The sequence below is a fragment of the Diaporthe batatas genome (assembly GCF_019321695.1).
Source record: "Diaporthe batatas strain CRI 302-4 chromosome Unknown Contig00001, whole genome shotgun sequence".
NCBI classification, from domain to species: domain Eukaryota; kingdom Fungi; phylum Ascomycota; class Sordariomycetes; order Diaporthales; family Diaporthaceae; genus Diaporthe; species Diaporthe batatas.
This window is the reverse complement of record NW_025408548.1, coordinates 2,137,099-2,154,482: the sequence shown is the minus strand read 5'-3', so window position 1 is coordinate 2,154,482 and position 17,384 is coordinate 2,137,099. Positions and strand designations below refer to the sequence as shown.

Genomic DNA, 17,384 nt, shown 5'->3' with positions numbered 1-17,384 from the left:
ACATATTGCACCGCCGCCGATCCGCCGCCGACTGCAAACAAATCAAGCCACTATCCCTAGCCACGCAGTCAACAAGAGGAAAGAAAGAAGGAAGAAGGGAAAAAAAATGCACCACGGCAACCTGGCCCTCGTCTTCCACGTCCTCATCGAGGCGCCCGCCTCGCTGTCCTTCCTGCTGAACGCGCCCAAGCAGCTCCTGGAGTCGAGGCCCAGCCCCGAGGCCGTCCTCGTGTGCCAGAGCTACGGCGGCCTGCTGGTCGCCACCAACGTCTTGTGCCTGCTGCTCCTCTACTCCAGGGGCATTAGCACATTTGACGACGCCAGCGCCATCGTCGCCGCTTCGCTGGCCATGTACCATGTCATGCCTTTGCGGCGGGCCTGGGTGAGGATAAGGGCCCGGGGGGCCGGCCGGGGATGGTTGCAACAGGCTGACGCGCTCGGTGGCCCTTATGTGCACTTTATGGTGCATACTCTCTTGCTCGTGTCTCTCACGTGGGCGGGCTTGCACGAAGTAGTTGGCGGAAAGCCTTGAGTTCGATGCAAATGCTTGTATATATATGTATGTATATACACACACATATGAGGTCTAAAGTCCTGTGCACCGCCTTAACGAGGGTTACACGGCGTATACCCCCGGTTGGCTTTCTATAGGGCGACCATCCAAAAATTGCCGTGGCAGTCGTCCCTGGCTCCTATCTCTCAAGGAGTACACCCGAATTTTCTTCGTTAATCTAATTCCTGAATAGCTTCAGCCCCTCCTCCTCGGCCACAAGATCATCGTCTTCCTCGTCCGAGACATCCTCCTTGAGCTGCATGCGCTGCCCGAACAGGGTCCCGAACAGCCGGTCGATGGCCTCGTCCTCCCAGGACCGCCTGTCCTCTGGCGCCATGAAGTTCTGCAGCTTCTCATGCACCGTGAACCGCAGCTTGCGGCCCTTGCTCGCCCGCCTGTCCACCTGCTTCCGCGTCTTGGCCTCCTTGATCGCCGTCCACCGCACCGTGGGCACGTTGTCGTTGCCCGTGGCTCCAGAGTCACTGGTGCGCTGGTCGACGAGCTCCTTGAGCAGCATCTGGTAGAAGTCGGCGTCGTCGTAGATGGTCGGGTCCTCGGTGACCTTCTTGGCCACCTGGAGGGGGGCGCAGGACCGGGGCACCTGGGTGCGCTTGACCCAGCGGTCCGTGTTGAGCATCATCTGGTCCTCGAGCACGGAAACCAGCGACTCTGAGCCCTTGGCGGCGCCGAGCTGACGAGTGTTGCTGTTCACGACCGTCGTCTTGTTCTTGGCCTTGGTGGACCATTTCTCCAGGACCTGTTTCCGCTTCGCGATGGCCCGCTTCTCGGTGGCTTGCATCTCCTCCCAGAGCTCGTCGGTGGACATGACGGCGGCGTCCCGCTTGCGCTTCTCTCCCGCCTTGGGCTCGGGGAGCAGGCTGGCCCTGAAGCCATCGATGGCGTTCCACAGCTTGATAGCAGCCTCCTCGGCCGCCTCGTAGGGCTCCTTGTCTGCGTCGTCAACCTCGGTCGCCTCGTTTAGAGAGTTGGTGGCGACGAGGCCCTTTTGGAGGCGGATTCTGAGGTTCAAGAGCGAATCGTATGTACGCCTCTGCTTCCGGATCGCAGCACCCTTCTCGGCGTCCTCCTTGGCTGCTTGGGATATGATGTTGAGCGCGGGCTTCTCGCCTTGTTGCATCATCCCGCGCAGCGATTCTTCGCTGTCCTTGGGCCTGGAATCATCCATCTCGACGTCCGAGTCTTCTTCCTCTCCATCCTCGGAGCTCTCATCTTCCTCAGAGCCCTCTTCCGAGTCTTCGTCGGACGTTTCCTCGGCTTCCCTGTCGATGAGATCGTCCCCCGAGGCTAGGTCGTCCAGCGAATCGTCGCTCTCTGAACCGTGTTCGGACTCGGCATCTTCCTCCTCGTCTTCATCCTGCTCGCTTCCCGAGCTGGACATGAAATCCGCCGCGACGGCCCTCTTTGATCGCCCGTTGGTGGTAGGTTTGGAATCCTTCTTGGCAGCGCTCTTGCTGTCTTTAAATGTGAAACCCTTCTTTCTGAAGCGTTCCTCCTCGCCCTCCCCAAAGGCCTCATCGCTGTCGATTTCGTCGTCCTCGTCGATGATGTTATCTCGTTCAAGATCGGCCGTGTCGGGGTCGTCGTACTCTTGGGAGTCCTCCGAGCCGCTTTCATCGTCCTCTTCTGACTCGCCCTCGCTCATGCCATCGCTGCTGTCATCCAGGGCCGCGCGACTGACTTTGACGCCGCTGTACTTGGGACCTAGTGCCGGGGCCTCCTTTTGGCGGAGACGACTCTTGCTGTGGGAGCAGTCAGACCCGTGCTATTCTGGCGCAAAGGGTTTTTCATTTTCAGGAAAGAACATACCCAACATTTACATAGTGTTCAGTTCCTGCCAAGTCCTCCTCGGCCTCGCTGTCGCTGTCGCTATCGGACGGGGGGGCATTCGCTTCCGGATCGAAATCTGCGAGGCAGGTTGTCAGACAAATCTTTCTGCTTTTTGCTTCAGAATTCTGGGCGGACATATGCATACCCTTCATAGCCTTTTCCTCAAACGCAGCGAACTTCTTCGCGCGTGCTGATTTTGCTGGCGCCATGGTTTTTTGTTATGCGAGACGGTTGTTGGAGGAACATGGAAATTTCGCCCGCCAGCAAAAATGCACCTTGAAGCTTCTGAACTTTTTAGTGGGTCCTATTCGGCGTTTTGGGGTACTCCCTGGCGGCCAGGGGCAGTGATTGGTTGCTAAAGTTGACCGCCCCGAATTTCGTCGTGGGGTCTTGGTTTATCAACGACGACATGCGGCTCGAACGCGGCATCCTGCTGCGAAGCATTGAGTTCAGCTTCATAGATGAGATATCAGTTCCTGTCTTGTTTCTTTTCAGTGTTTCCGGCAGATTTGAAAACTTGAAATGTTCTGTTAGAACTCTCAACATGATCACTGCGTTTTTATTAATTGCCTGTTTCTCACATACCTCTTTCTGAATTTGCAGCACTTTTCCGGGTCTTCGACTTGATTTCACAACCTATATCCTGCATTGACAATGACCGTCATGACCCCCATACAACGACGTTTCTTCAGCACCCTCCGTGCTCTACAACATGAGAACCCTCTCGTAAGACACTTTTATTTTGTTCAATTTGATAGAGGCTAATCAAACTCATATAGGGCCTCCCGCGTACAGGTTCCATCCCACGGATGCAGCGTGGCCTTCCTGAACGGCGCAAGATCAAGGATGTCGCCAAGGTCATCGCCGTGTCCTCCGCAAAGGGCGGCGTAGGCAAGAGCACCATCGCCGCCAACCTGGCTCTTTCCTTTGCGAGGCTGGGCCACCGCTCCGGTATCCTGGACACGGACATCTTTGGGCCGTCGATCCCAACGCTGTTCAACCTCAACGAGGAGCCTCGGCTTTCTGAAAGTACGTGGTCAACAAACCCCCTTTGGAGTCATCCACGGTTGCTGATGACTGCGGAACAGATAACCAGCTGCTTCCTCTTTCGAACTATGGCGTCAAGACCATGTCCATGGGCTACCTGGTCGGCGAGGACGCCCCTGTTGTGTGGCGCGGCATGATGGTCATGAAGGCCTTGCAGCAGCTCCTCCACGAGGTCCACTGGGGCGGTCTGGACGTGCTTGTCCTGGACCTGCCACCGGGAACTGGCGACACGCAGTTGAGCATCACACAGCAGATCGTGCTGGATGGTAAGCTCCTCTTCCACATCCCAATCAGTCATCATCACCCAGCACACAGAGAGAGATATATATATTGACGCCTCACCCAAAGGCTCGTTGATTGTGACAACACCACACTCCCTCTCCGTCAAGGACGCCATAAAGGGCATCAACATGTTCAAGAAGGTCAACGTGCCCCTCCTGGGACTAGTCAACAACATGTCCCTCTTCACCTGCCCGGACTGCGGCGGGCAGCACCACATCTTTGGCCGCAGCGACGGCGTCCAGCGCGTGTGCGCCGACCACGCCATCGACTTCCTCGGCGACGTCCCTCTGCACCAGAACATCGGCAGCCATGCGCAGGAGGGCAAGCCGACTGTCGTCGCGGAGCCTGGTAGCGAGCGGGCCGAGTTGTTCCTAGGCATGGCGAGGAGCCTTGGGGGAAAGATTGGGCTCTAGTGTCGCCTGATGAGTGCGTGTGAGAGAGAGAGAGAGGCTACCCCATGATTAGGTGATCAACCTCATGATATTTGGCCGCTACGGTGTGTGTCAGCTGACAAGAGCATATCCAATGCTCGTACTGTGGCAGGCAAGATAACGTCCATGCTGAATGTTATCACCAGCAAATGTTATCACCAGCCTCATATCATGTCGGCGCGGGCAGGCGGGAGTGCTCAACTCATTACAGATGCGCAGGTTCGAGTCACCACAAGAGTGGGAAGCAAAACGGGGGCAGAGAAGGGCCAACAAAGAGGAAGACCGGTGTGCCAAAAAGGCAAAATAGAGTTCGGACCCGGTGGCGTATGTCCTACATCTCTTTGTCGTGCAGCGCGGAATTTTTGGCTCCCAGGCGGCGAGAGCCTGATCGTCGGTGGAGCCTCACCGACTGTCCTGCATTTGCTGGTTAGGTGGTTGTGTGCAGCGCGGAATATTCGGTCCCCAGGCGGCGCCACCTGACCGTCGGTGGGACCCCACCGCTGTCCTGCAGGGGAATCGAACTCGGGGGCTTCGGTCGGGATTGGCGAGGGCAGACAGCTTTCGAGGCAGGCGTCCCTACCGCTAGGCCATCTGCCCTGGTTTCTGGATGGTCTAGCTTGTTTATATGGCCTGGGCTACTGTGTTGGGAGGGCGGGGGAGGGGCAGTGAATCACCCAGGTGATGGGATGAAAGGTGCGCGTCGCGCGGCGCGTGGGCGTGGCTGGACGCGATTGTGCTAGCCAGGTGACCATCGTGCTAGCCAGGTGACGGGCCTGCGGACAGCGGGGCGACGAGGTTCGAACCCCGGGCGTGGACATCCAGGCTCGAGGATCTGTGACGGAGTCGAGGAGAACAGTGTCTCAAGCATGAGGCTCCTCTCGGGCAGGTGGCTTCGCGGCTTGATATACGCGAGGTGGTTCTCGTCACCTACACATACCCACCTGTGCCTGTCGCCTTTCAGGCGGGCATACAGTTCAACTCATGGATGACGTTACGCCCATTGGTACTGCCGCATTTGTCAAGCATTGGGAGTGGAGGAGTATGGTACAAGATCACAATATTGACCTTCCTAATTGTTTTCTTCTAAACAGGCTGGAGGACATGTGCTCATCGCACAAGGCAAGCACCAGAATTAGTGTATGTTATAAGAGCTTGGTCATAGCAAATACCAGAAGATGTAGACAACATCTATTGATTGACACCTTTCTGGCATAGTGAATACATTTAAATATGTTTGAATACACTTAGGTACCTTGTTGATCCAGTCGATGATATCGGCGGGCACCAGTGGCCCACCCTCTGCGTAGCCTTGATCATATATCAACCTCATGACAATCTCAGTACAAGTGGTCTCGTATACATATAAAACGCCAAAGGATCTCATTGGTATCAGCCGCCATGGGAAAAACCGCCCACCGCCACCAGGCCAACTAACTACCCAAAAGCGAGGAAGAGCTCTCATGATTCGATGACTCCGGGTCGCCATCGTCTCGCATTAAATTCAACGCCGTTCCCGTCATACTGTCCGACTCATCCCGCCTGGTTCACGACGCTCAGGCCGTCTTCTTCCATTGCGCCACCAGCCCGATCAAACTGCTGACGGTACCGGCAATACCGACAATGCCATCGTCGAGGTTGACCCAGCCGAGAGCCGAGGAGGGGATGGTCAGATCGCACAAGTCAGAGATGAGCTGCAGCTGGCTGGCGGACCGCTCACTGTGGCACAGGTATTAGTAGGTGTCGCAACGACAGAGAACAAATAGCGGCAAAGGAAACGAGGCGGGAACACTCACAGCGCTATCCGCTTGCTCTCAACAACACCCTCGCCCTCCTTCTTGTCGACCTTGGCCTCGCGCTGCTTGAGCTGATACAGCGTGTAAGCCTGCGCGATGAGGGAGCTGATAAGCCCCATGGCCCAGAAGCGGTACGCCTCCCGCTGGAACTTCTTGGCGGACTCGGACTTGCGGATACCGGCGGCGTCGAGGACGGTGGCCATGTCGAGGGACAGGTAGCCGGCGTAGCCCAGCTGGCGGGCGACGGAGGTGTAGCGCAGGACGGGGTCGACGGAGCCGGCCTTGGCGTCGGCGGCGACGGCGGCGGCGCGCAGGTGCTCGACGTTCTTGCCGACGCGCATCAGCTTGCGGGTCAGGCCGAACTGCTTCTTGACGGCGTCCCAGGGGGCGACCTCGGCGGGGGACCCGTTGGTGCGGAACAGGTACCAGGCGTAGAAGCGGGCAAAGTACTGCAGGGTGCGCAGGACCTTGTCGCGGCCGACGGTGGTGGCGACGAAGCGCAGGTAGTGGGCCACGCTGGGGTGGTAGATTGCGGCGTCGGCGACCATTTTGACGGGTTCTGTGGTGTGTGTGTGTGAGTGTGTCTTTGGTGTAGGGCGAGGTTCGCGGGTTGGTCTGGTCGGTGGTGAGGCTGCGCCGGTCGGTCGGACGTCACGAGGGCGTGAGGTCGAGCTGCTGTACAGAAACAGTGGGGACGGGCAAGAGGCAAGAGGGGAATGCGCTGGGATATGGAATCACTGCTGGAATGGACGCGAGGACGGGCAAAGATGAGCAACGGATCAATTAAGACTTTAGCTAGAGTCGAGTCACCCTCGAGGGAAGACAGTCGCAGCCGCTAGAATAAAAAGAAGACGCCGTGAAAGTACGCATTGGCGTCGGCTATCGAGTGCAACGGCTTTGCCTTGGTCGCACGCGTGGATTGGCGCATGTGCCGAGGTCAAAGTCGGCGATTTTGGGACTGGGGCTGATGAGTCTGGCACGCGGCAATGGCGCACAACCCGAACCCTGGTGTTGGAAGCCCGTCCAGATTGGGGTCTAACAAACTACATGAGAGCTTGTGCAAGTGTAATCTGTAGGCCTACTTGTTAGTAGACAGCCAGTGCTACGCTCGAAACATGAGCATGTGAAAAGGGTGAGCGCTGTTACAGCCAGCCCTGGATGATACGCGTGTTCATCCCTGGCCGACACAACCTCGTAATATGGGATTGATACTCGGTGGTCTTTGTAGAGACAAAGATAAGAGGATAATGATATCGGCCTGTATTAATCCGCAGACCCGTCGTTTTCCCTGGTGTCTGAGGGTCTAGGCTGAACGTCGTCGCAGGAGATGGGCGTGCAGTTGCGACGAGGTCGACAGCGTCCCGGGAAATTGTCTTGGATCAGTGTTGTGTCAATGTCAAAGGGGTGAGCCCCCCCAGGACCCGTCAAAGGCGGGACCCACCGTAGCCACAGCGCCCCCGCATTCCTCCGCCTGGGCCGTTCTGAACCGTCTGGAATACCCGTGGAAACCCCAAGGGCCCACCAGCCCTCCGAGCAGCGTCAGTGTGGAGAAGCGCATCGTACCTGGACGTGCATGCAGCTGGGACCGCTGGCCAGTGCTGGGGCAGATCAGGCCGATCAAGCTGACAGCGACCCGGCTGCCCGGCTGCGCGGCCTCGAGCACGTCGGAAACGGAAACGGAAAAGCTTCTTTGCTCCAATTAAACGTCACTCCTGCGTACCGTTTACCCCATAGCCGCCACTGTGCCGAACCCACGGCAACGTCAACCCTCGACTCTCGCTCTGGCCGTCTGCATGTCCCGGCCTAGTGAGGGGCATTGGTCCTGGAGCAAGACCGAGGAGGGGCAAGTCACTCTGCCACTGCCCGCCATGGGCAAACGGGGGATGGAGGTCTGTCTGCATGCTTTGCCCATATTCCGTACCCCGTCAACCCGTACAGCTTGACACATAGCTAGGGTGATGCTGCCCTGCTCTAGCCAAGGTACCCTGCCCAGCGTAGCCGAAGCCGACGAGGGCCCCTCCGGCCGTGTCATTATCGTGAGTCCCTTCCTGGCTAGAAATTGATCTGATCTGCTCTGGTCCGCAACGGCTGGTTCGCCTCTCTCCTTTCTTCCTTCCTGCTTCTTCCTACTTCTTCTCCTGCGCATTGCAAGTCCTCCCTCAAACAATATCGCAACCATCCTGCCCAATCTAGAACATCCCAGTTCCAGACATCACGACAACCTCACCTCAACCTCACCCTCAACCGTAACCACCAGCTCTTACTCTTTAAGAATTACACACACCCGGCTATTCAAGGCTAAGGTGATACAGCCCATAGCCTCCCTCAACTTCGTTTCAAGGTCCTGTCCCCGTGCTCACCACCGCGGCCCAATTCATCTGCTTGGTTGATACCCATTACTTCTTTGTTCTGTTCTCTGTGTTTCTTGCAGTCCTACCACCACAATGTCTGCACAAGTAAATACCAATGGGGGTGGCAATGAGGCCGAGACCATCAACACCAACATCGTAACGCTCACCCGTTTCCTGACGGAAGAGCAAGTCAAGATCAAGGAGGCAACTGGAGACTTCACGTATGTCAGCCCTTGAACACACACACAGCCGCTGCCCACCCCATGACCTGAACAAGACAAGACTGACCCCTCGACCAGCCTGCTGTGCCACGCCCTGCAGTTCTCCTTCAAGTCGATCGCCTACTACATCCGAAGAGCAACCCTCGTCAACCTGACCGGCCTGGCCGGCTCCTCCAACACCACCGGTGACGAGCAGAAGAAGCTCGATGTCATCTCCAACGACCTCTTCATCGCCGCGATGCAGTCCTCGGGCAAGTGCGCACTACTGGTCTCCGAGGAGGAGGAGAACGTCATATACTTCAAGGAGAACCAGCACGCCCGCTACGCAGTCGCCTGCGACCCCATCGACGGCTCCTCCAACCTGGACGCCGGTGTCTCCGTCGGCACCATCTTCGCCATCCACAAGCTGGCCGAGGGCTCCACCGGCACCAAGGAGGACATCCTCAAGCCCGGCACCGAGCTGGTCGCCGCCGGCTTCACCATGTACGGCGCCTCGGCCCAGCTGGTCATCACCATGAAGGGCGGCGGCGTCAACGGCTTCACCCTCGACAACGGCGTCGGCGAGTTCATCCTCACCCACCCCAACATGCGCCTGCCCAAGTCGCGCGCCATCTACTCCGTCAACGAGGGCAACTCGCTCTACTGGGAGGACAACGTCAAGGGCTACTTCGAGTCGCTCAAGCAGCCCCAGGGCGGCGACGGCAAGGGCAAGCCTTACAGCGCCCGGTACATCGGCTCCATGGTCGCCGATGCCTACCGGACGCTGCTGTACGGTGGCATCTTTGCCTACCCTGCCGACAAGAAGGCCCCCAAGGGCAAGCTGAGGATCCTGTACGAGTGTGCGCCTATGGCCATGGTGTTTGAGAATGGTGAGTTGTTCACTCCTCCTTACCTTTTCATATATATATATATATATATATACATATATCCGCAAGAACTCGAGACTGACAATGTGTAGCTGGCGGACAAGCTGTCAACTCGAAAATGGAGCGTATGCTGGAAGTCGTTCCTGAGTATGTTGCCCCTTTCGCCCTGCCTTTTCACCTTGTACATATTCACTAACAACAACCACAGGGATATCCACGACAAGTCAGGAATCTTCATGGGCAGCTGGGATGAGGTCGAGAAGGTCAAGCAGTTCCACAAGTCATAAGATACCCGACCGGATAGGCGCTCTGTCTCACGCACACTCTCACACACATTCTTGGCTTCGGAGGTATCATGGGAGGAGCAAAGGACGGCGTTACTGCTTGCTTGCGCTGCTGTCACGATTAACCGGTTGGATGTCGGATCAGATTGGAAACGGTCATAATGTGCATAGCTGTGTCACTAAACGAATAATACCATGGAGAAACTCAACGAAAAGCGTCGCATTGGTCGTACAATGATGAGGTTATCTAGGCACGTGAGGCTCCTCGACAGCATTTGGAATGAGCTGGACTTGGTCAACATCACTTCTCACATGGAAAGACTGGGCACTCGTTTTGAAGCATGAAGCTTGTCTTGTGACTATCTAACACTATCTGCTGAGCACGTGGCACGCCCAGGTCTTGCCATTTCTGTAGAGGCCAACCCCCTCTTCCGATTTACGTCTCATCATCTTTGTGAGATGTCTGTGTCCGACTCAATTCTCCTCTCATGCCCTGTATCACCCACAATGTGCCATTAGTTGAGCCATGGGGGAGAAAAAAAGTCAAGAATGTAAAATGCCATGCTCGCTCCGCCCTGCCCTGCCCTGCCCTGCCCTGCCTTGCCTTTCCGTTGCTGATTGGACCGATCAGGATCAACACCTGGTGCTACAACCACCCCTTTCCTTCGACCTTTGCCGGTTGGTTCCCTTTCGCATGGCTATCAGCTGCGCCCGACCATGACGTCTTTGTAATACGCAAAGGCCAGCTCGTTCGAGTACTTCAGGTACGCGTCCTCCGTGAGCGGCAGGCCGAGAACTTGGGTAAGTGTTGTCTGTAGTAGGAGATGAGATTAGCATGGTGTCATTCCAAACAAAGGGAGTGGATGTGAAGAATCATGAACATACCTCGCCCTTCTTAGCCAGCTCGACAACCACCTTGGCCACCTCGCTCGCCATGTCCGCCACGGCCGCAACCTCGAGGACGTCCGCGTCCTGCCTGACCTGGACGCTCTCGTGCAGCGCCGGCAGGCCGGCCATCAGACCCTCGACGACCTTGGGCGGCACGGTGGCGGCGGACCCGTGCTCGACGTGGCGGATGAGCTCGACAAAGTCGCAGTAGATCTTGCCGCCAAAGTTCCAGTCGGGGACGAAGCGGCCCGCGTCGTCGCCAAACTCGGCCAGCAGGTCGTCCAGGCCGTCCCAGTCGCGCTCGATGACCGCCGCGGGCGCCACCTGCTTGGTGAAGGTCTTGTGCGCCTCGGCGTAGCTGCCCGCCCGCAGCAGGTACACGACCTCCTGCCTGGGGTTGCCCTTGACGCTGCGCATGTACAGCGCCTTGGCCTGCCAGACCCACTCCGCGGGGATCTTGAAGGTCTGCGTGAGTGTCGTGAAGTCCTCGCTCTGCTCGCCCCCGATCAGCTTGGCGTGGTGTGAGAGGTGCTCCTGGATGGCCTTGGCCCGTGCCTCGGGTCTGGTCAGGTACAGGAGGACGAAGACGGCCTCGAGCCAGTGGCCGTCGTTGGTCAGCTGCCACGCGAAGGTCAAGGTTGCAGCGTCTGCCTTGTCTTCTGCGTCTCGTCCGAATGACACCTTTCCGGTGTTGACCAGAGCCTGACCCAGCTGCCAGCACAAACGGTTGTCCAAGGGGGATAGCTGCGAGTTTTCGGGTCGGAGGATGTCAGCCAGATCAATCTCTTTGTCGGCGTACAGCTTCAGTAATCCCCACATGAGGTCCTCGCGCAAGTCCTTGTCAGGGTCGTCCCATAGGGCGGCGATGCCTTGCTCGGCATACCATGGCTGAGGCCGCGGCTCCTTGTCTTGCTGAATGTCTTCTGCAAAGGAGTGGATCGCTTCGACAACGTCATCAGCTGAGGTGATCGCATACCACAGCCGTAGGCCGAACGCTTGCTTCCAGTCCAGACCAAATCGTTGTGAAAGTATGAATGATTCCATCCGGTTCTCCATGGTTCCCTTAGAGCCCTCAACGGCGCAGACATTGCCTCCGAGTAGTTCATAGATGGCACGAATGGGCTCGGTGAATTCGGACAGCACGTTTGCCTCACGCCATCCCTTGACCTGTTCGCGCATGTCTTGCATGAGTTGGTCACTGGTTCCAATGAGTGAGACCAGAGTCGCCAGCCGGAAGTTCTTGCCATCAAGCAGGTGCTTGCAAGCGTCCGGAACCCGGTGACCAGAAAGAGAAGCGATGGCCTTGTCCTCGGGGGATCGGGCCATACCGACAGCCCTATTAGATGCCTCTTCGACAGTGTTCTGCCAGAATTCGGAGAGGTTACGTCGGCGGGCCTGACGGAGACCAGACGGTGGAACTCTCTTCCCATCGGGGTCAGAGACTGGATCAAAGAGGATGCTGGCAAGTTCCCAGACCATCTTCTCGTGGACGTTGGCCGGTTTTTGAAGATCCTGTCCATGGAAAAATGCCGTCAAAGCATTGACAGGGCCCAGCGAAACAGTGGGAACATTGTCGATGAGTTTGACCCGGGTCAAATTCATTTGATTGGCTAGCGACTTTGGTGAGGTCTCGTTCGAGAACTTCGCAAATCGAATGTCGCGGTGCTCAGAGACGATGTTCAGTCTACCCATAGCCATGATGCCATCCTTCTCAAGGGCTCGCCGAGATGATCGAGTAAGGGTCTTGGGTGTGGAAGAAATGACCAGGGTCCCATCCGGGCCCCAGCTAGGGCGGAGTGTATCGTGGAAGGCCTTGTCGGCTGGATCCATGTTTGCCTCATCCTCCTCACCGGTCTTGTCTTGTCTCTTGTACGGCCACTAGAAAAGAAAGGAAAAGTCTTAGTATGAAGCACGTTTTATTGAAGGCAATGCATATGAATAAATACAAAACATCCACAACCAGTAGTAACCTGACCCATGCACGAGAAACATTCTAATAGACAGATGTGGTACCGACCTTGAATCCCGACGTGGGAATAGGAGCCGGGGCAGCCCGAGCGGGCGCTCTTGGCTTTTCGAACAACGAGTTCATGAGTTCAATGCTCGTTGCAAATCCACGGCCATCCGGCACGGCTCTTGGCTTTGCCTGTGGGGCGTCCTGCCGAACACTGGCTTTCAGGTCCTCGTAGGTCTCTTCCTCGTTCATGGCCTTCAACGCAGCGCGGTCTCGCTTTGCGGGGCCAATGGTCTTCTGGAGCATATCCATCCAGTCATCACCATCGGCGACCTGAAGCCTGAGAGGCGCGTTTGAGTCCTTGATAGCACGCATTCTGGCCCTCATGATGCCACCGGGCGTCTCTTGGTACTCAACCATCGATCCTTGGTAAGGCGAGTCGTAGTCTGGCTCCGCGGCTTGATGATACCCCAGGTAAGCACTCGTATCTTGTGCCTCGGGTAGAGCATGCTCTTCGTCCATTAGTTCAGCCTCGTGGTGTTCGAATGCTTTGGACGTAGAGCCCACGGAGCGGTTAGATAAAAAAGACTGCTCGTTGGCGTCGGCCATTTCCTCCTCGTCATCTGAAATGGCGCCTGTGTAGTCGAAAGCGCCAGGAAGAGCACGTCGCTTCCGCCTGAACTCGAAAGTGTCCTCGGGCTCGGGGTGCTCATGCTCAACTTGGAAGGATGACATGGGGGGCGCAGGTAGGGTGGCCTCCTCCGGAGCGGCCTCAGCAATAGTAGTGTCGCCTTCAGTGTCGTCCTCGTCATAGTCAAGACCGTAGGTAGTAAAGTGCTCCACCTCGAAGGTCCACACCCCGGTTTCCGCGTTGTAGTCAATGAACTTCGTGTCAGGAATCTTCTTAAGGCGCTCGACATGCTTGTTGAATGCGCGGCCAGACTTCTCGGGGATTGGCGTCCGCTTGTCCCGGCCACGAGGCCAGGAGTGCTCCAGAGAGATCTCAGAAGGCACGTTCAAGCCCTTGCCAACCGGAGGCTTCTTCGCAGCGACAGGATACACCGTGCAAGATCGAGTCTCCAGGACAACGATGCCTCCTGGAATCTCATCTAGGTCGATGTTGGTGAGATCGACAGGCGTCTTGAACTGGACCTGTCCGACGTTGTACCGACCAACAGTAAAGCCCGGTACCTGACCACGTTGGACACGGTTCATCTTCAAAATTTCGTCTTTAGAAGGACTCAACCAATAGGCGCCAGCTTCTTTGCTTGGAGAAGAGGTGGCGTCCTGGGTTGTAGAAGTGGTAGAAGACTCCTCGTGCACAACCGCCAATTCGTTGCCCTTAACCTGTTCCATCTCAGGCTGAGCATCGGGACTCTTCGAACCGTTAGTTGTCAGGCTACCTCCGTTTGTTGGGCGGATGAAACCCAGATCCTGAGCGGAGGTGCTGGGGGTTGGTGTGCCATCAAGAGTGCCATTCTCGGACGCGTCAAGGCTGGTGTCGAAGCTGACCCGTTTTGGGAGCTTACGGGGACCAGGTGACTCTGCAAGCTGCTTGTCTCTGGAGGGCGAAGAGAACAGATCGAGACGCAAGGATTTGTCGATGTTCAACTTCTTCAGGCCTGCGCTACCATAAGGGCGAGTTCCCATGCTGGATGAGAACGACCCAGGCGTCAAGATGCTATCCTCGGCATTGAAACTCTTGCGCAGGTTGCTCGAGGAAACACTCTTGCTCAGAGACCGGTTCAGGCTCCCTGTACCGAGCAAACTCTGCCCCAGCCCACCGGGGGTGCTCCCCGCACTTGACGGTGTCGCTGGAGAGCCGTAAGTACTATAAGAGAAGCCAAAGCCCCGCTTCACCGGAGTATTAAACCTGGTGGATGATCCAGGGTTCAGCTTCCACATGGGAAGGATAGAGCCCTTGCGCTCCTTCTTCTTACCAGACAAAGGCGTGGCAAGGGGGCCAGGGTTCTGCACTTCTCCATTGCCAAGCCCCGAGAACAGGGACGGTGTACCGTATGCATTAACATCGCCGATACTAGCAGTCAATGCTTGCGGCCCTGGCTGTGAGTTCTGTGAGGCGCCGAAAAGAGAGTTTCCCAAGGCATTCTGTTGGGGTTGCTGGGCTGTGGACTGTCCAAAGAGGCCACCTCCCACTTGTTGCGTGTTTTGGTTTCCAAAGAGACCACCGCCAGTTGACTGTCCCGTCTGACCGCCGAAGAGAGAGGTTTTGTTTTGGTTCTGGTTGCCCCCCAGGTTACCGAACAACGATGTGGTGCCTGTCTGCTGTTGCTGGGTCTGGTTGTTGGACCCCAGGCCGCCGAAAAGACCGCCCCCAGTCTGTCCAGTCTGCCCGGTGGTAGCACCTCCAAAGAGGCCGCCACCAGTTGCTGGTTTGTTGGCTACCCCAAACAAGCCACCACCGCCTTGTTGCTGAGTGTTGTTCTGGCCAAACGCATTTGTGTTGGTGTTGGTGTTGGCTCCCCCGAACAAGCCACCGGTGTTTTGCTGAGCTCCAGTGTTGCCGAAGAGCCCTCCTCCAGTGGTGGCTGCAGGCTTGTTCTGGTTTCCAAACAGGCCGCCACCGGGCTGCTGTGTGTTGGTTTGTCCAAACCCACCGGTGCCGAAGCCGGTGGACTGGGGCTGCTGCTGTGCGTTGCCGCCGAAAAGACCACCGCCCGTGTTGGCTTGTTGCGTGTTCGTGTTCCCAAAGAGCCCGCCGCCTGTATTTGTGGCGGTGTTCTGGCCAAAGCCGGTGCTGGTTCCAGTATTGGCGCCAAAGCCCGTGCCCGTTGTTCCGCTCCCGAACCCGCTCGTGAACCCGGTTGTGGTAGCAGGCTTGTTTTGAGTGTTGCCGAACAAGCCGCCGCCCGTGTTTGATCCGAAGCCAGTCGTGGCAGTATTTGTGGCTCCAAATCCACCCGTCGTACCACCTGTGGAACCGAACAGTCCGCCGGCCGGTGCTGGTTGACTCGTCGCGGTCGTGCTGCCAAATAGACCCCCACCGGTCGCAGGTTTGTTCTGCCCAAAGAGACCTCCACCCGTCGCACCGGCCCCGAAGCCAGTTGTGTTCGAGGTGCTGCCGAAACCGGTCGCGCCCGTATTATTTTGGGTGTTGCCAAAGAGGCCAGTGCCTGTATTCGTGCTTCCGAAGCCGGTGGTCTGAGCGGTATTGGTACCGAAGCCACCACTTCCAAACCCAGAAGTTGCTCCAAAGGCGCCACCACCACCTGCTGGACCATTGCCGTATTGTCGGCCCTGGGCATAGTCTGCCATCCTCAGCTCTTCGGCCGAGAACTTCTTGTATGGCTCTTGGAAGAGGATGTTCTGGAAAGCGTTCTGTGCTGTGCTGTTCGGCTCCTTCTCTAAGTAGGGGGAGAAAGCCAGAACAGCAGTGCCAGGGGGGTCTCCGACATTGGTTCCTATCCCAGGGTTGTTGGTCGCACCTCCGAACGCGCCGGTGGTGTTGCTGCTACCGCCGAAGGCACTACCACTTCCAAACAAGGTAGACCCAGTGCTGGTTGCGGTGGTCCCGCCGCCGAAGGGAGTTGACGTCTTGTTGGCGCCGAACAAGGAGTTGGTGGCTCCACCGCCGAAGGGCGACGAAGTTGCCGCAGTATTGGTGCCAAAACCGCTTCCAAAGCCAGTTCCACCGGAGGTTGTCGTTGTCGAGCCGAAGAGGCCGCCCCCAGTACCGGTTGTAGCGGCACCAAATGCGGGTTTCGCTGCTCCGAAGCCTGTGTTGCCCGAGCCAAATGCACCTGTGACAGAAAGTTGTTAGTAAAACGAGACTGTCTTGCAGCAGCCTGGTGTGATCAAGAAGACGCCAGCGGCCTTGGAGATAGAGAATGGGGCGAGACGTTTCGAGCAGACGACTGGCGCATTCCACGGTAGTGCGGTGAGTGCGCCCAGGACCACATCGACCAGTGAAACGCGGCGCTCGCGGCGTTCAAAGGAAAATGATGTATCATACCGCCAGTGTTGCTGCCAAAGCCACCTGTGGTGCCACCACCACCAAAGAGACCGCCCCCGGTGTTGGTTGTCTGCGCTGGCGCGCCAAACGCAGGAGTGCTGGATGATCCGAAGGCTGGTAGTTGGGAGCATCATGTCAGCCGAGGCGGGTGAAGATCAAGGCCTGGCGCGAGAGCGAGAGCAAGAGACGAAACAAAAAGAAGACACGAGTATCACGGCGAGAAAATTATAGGGAGGAACATACCCGAGGTGGTGTTGTTTGTGTTTGCACCGAATCCGCCGCCGCCGAAGGTATTACTGGTTTGGTTGTTCTGGCCGAAGCCACCGCCGCCGAACCCGAAAGACATGTCGGAGATGGGGCGAGGTGCAGTAGCCCTGCCAGGCAGTGATGGGCGCCGAGGTTGGGATGATCAAGGGCGCGAGGGCCGTGGATCGCGCGCGGAACGCGTCAAGGTTTCCAAGGCGCGACACGGCTGGGTCCAAGTCGCAATCGACACTCGAAATAGAGGCGTCGGTCGCGGTGGTTGGGTGGGACCGCGGTCTGTCGCGCGATCGCGGCGGGTGATGGAGCTCTGCCTCGCTCAGGAGGAGGTTGGGATGAGGTCGACGCCGTAGGTGGGTGGCAGGGAGGTTGGTTTTTTTTCTTCAGTTGCAGTGGGACATGAGGAAACCAGATCTCCAGTGAGAAAGACAAGAAACTGCCCGTGCTTGAAAGGTGGCGACAATCAAAAATGCAAGACTCGCCAGAATCAAAAGAAAAATGAAGCCATGTGAAGGCTGTCGCAGACAGGGAGGTAGGGAGGTTGAGGGTCGGTGACAGCTCCTTCGCAAGCTTGCTCGGGGTTGGTAGGTGGTGTCTGTGAGCAAAAAGCGGACGGGGGCGATAATCCAGTG

The 17,384-nt window shown here is 57.3% G+C and overlaps 6 protein-coding genes across 6 annotated transcripts; 3 read left to right on the top strand and 3 right to left on the bottom strand.

Annotated features, from left to right (window-relative positions):
* Positions 1–106: 106 nt before the first annotated feature.
* On the top strand, positions 107–532 carry KVR01_000562 (uncharacterized protein; the record flags this gene model as incomplete). The annotated part of the gene is made up of 1 exon (XM_044788903.1): positions 107–532. One exon carries the CDS (start codon positions 107–109, stop codon positions 530–532), a length of 426 nt encoding a protein of 141 aa, XP_044650511.1.
* Positions 533–731: 199 nt separating this feature from the next.
* KVR01_000592 (rRNA-processing protein BFR2) lies at positions 732–2,610 on the bottom strand (the record flags this gene model as incomplete). Its single annotated transcript, XM_044784015.1, has 3 exons — positions 732–2,313; positions 2,381–2,477; positions 2,547–2,610. The coding sequence occupies 3 exons, from the start codon at positions 2,608–2,610 to the stop codon at positions 732–734; spliced, it is 1,743 nt and encodes a 580-aa protein (XP_044650541.1).
* Positions 2,611–3,055: 445 nt separating this feature from the next.
* KVR01_000709 (uncharacterized protein) lies at positions 3,056–4,143 on the top strand (the record flags this gene model as incomplete). Its single annotated transcript, XM_044786988.1, has 4 exons — positions 3,056–3,127; positions 3,181–3,430; positions 3,490–3,714; positions 3,797–4,143. The coding sequence occupies 4 exons, from the start codon at positions 3,056–3,058 to the stop codon at positions 4,141–4,143; spliced, it is 894 nt and encodes a 297-aa protein (XP_044650658.1).
* A 1,221-nt stretch (positions 4,144–5,364) lies between these two features.
* KVR01_000266 (uncharacterized protein) lies at positions 5,365–6,875 on the bottom strand. The gene is made up of 2 exons (XM_044782983.1): positions 5,955–6,875; positions 5,365–5,877 (listed from the first exon to the last, which is right to left on the bottom strand). Exons 1-2 carry the CDS (start codon positions 6,500–6,502, stop codon positions 5,715–5,717), a joined length of 711 nt encoding a protein of 236 aa, XP_044650215.1. The 5' UTR covers positions 6,503–6,875; the 3' UTR covers positions 5,365–5,714.
* Positions 6,876–7,643: 768 nt separating this feature from the next.
* KVR01_000407 (fructose 1,6-bisphosphate 1-phosphatase) lies at positions 7,644–9,891 on the top strand. Its single transcript, XM_044793505.1, has 5 exons — positions 7,644–7,990; positions 8,267–8,526; positions 8,605–9,395; positions 9,485–9,539; positions 9,601–9,891. The coding sequence occupies exons 2-5, from the start codon at positions 8,399–8,401 to the stop codon at positions 9,677–9,679; spliced, it is 1,053 nt and encodes a 350-aa protein (XP_044650356.1). The 5' UTR covers positions 7,644–7,990; positions 8,267–8,398; the 3' UTR covers positions 9,680–9,891.
* A 117-nt stretch (positions 9,892–10,008) lies between these two features.
* On the bottom strand, positions 10,009–17,373 carry KVR01_000638 (uncharacterized protein). The gene is made up of 5 exons (XM_044781337.1): positions 16,735–17,373; positions 16,492–16,605; positions 12,582–16,279; positions 10,562–12,442; positions 10,009–10,488 (listed from the first exon to the last, which is right to left on the bottom strand). Exons 1-5 carry the CDS (start codon positions 16,835–16,837, stop codon positions 10,378–10,380), a joined length of 5,907 nt encoding a protein of 1,968 aa, XP_044650587.1. The 5' UTR covers positions 16,838–17,373; the 3' UTR covers positions 10,009–10,377.
* Positions 17,374–17,384: the final 11 nt, after the last annotated feature.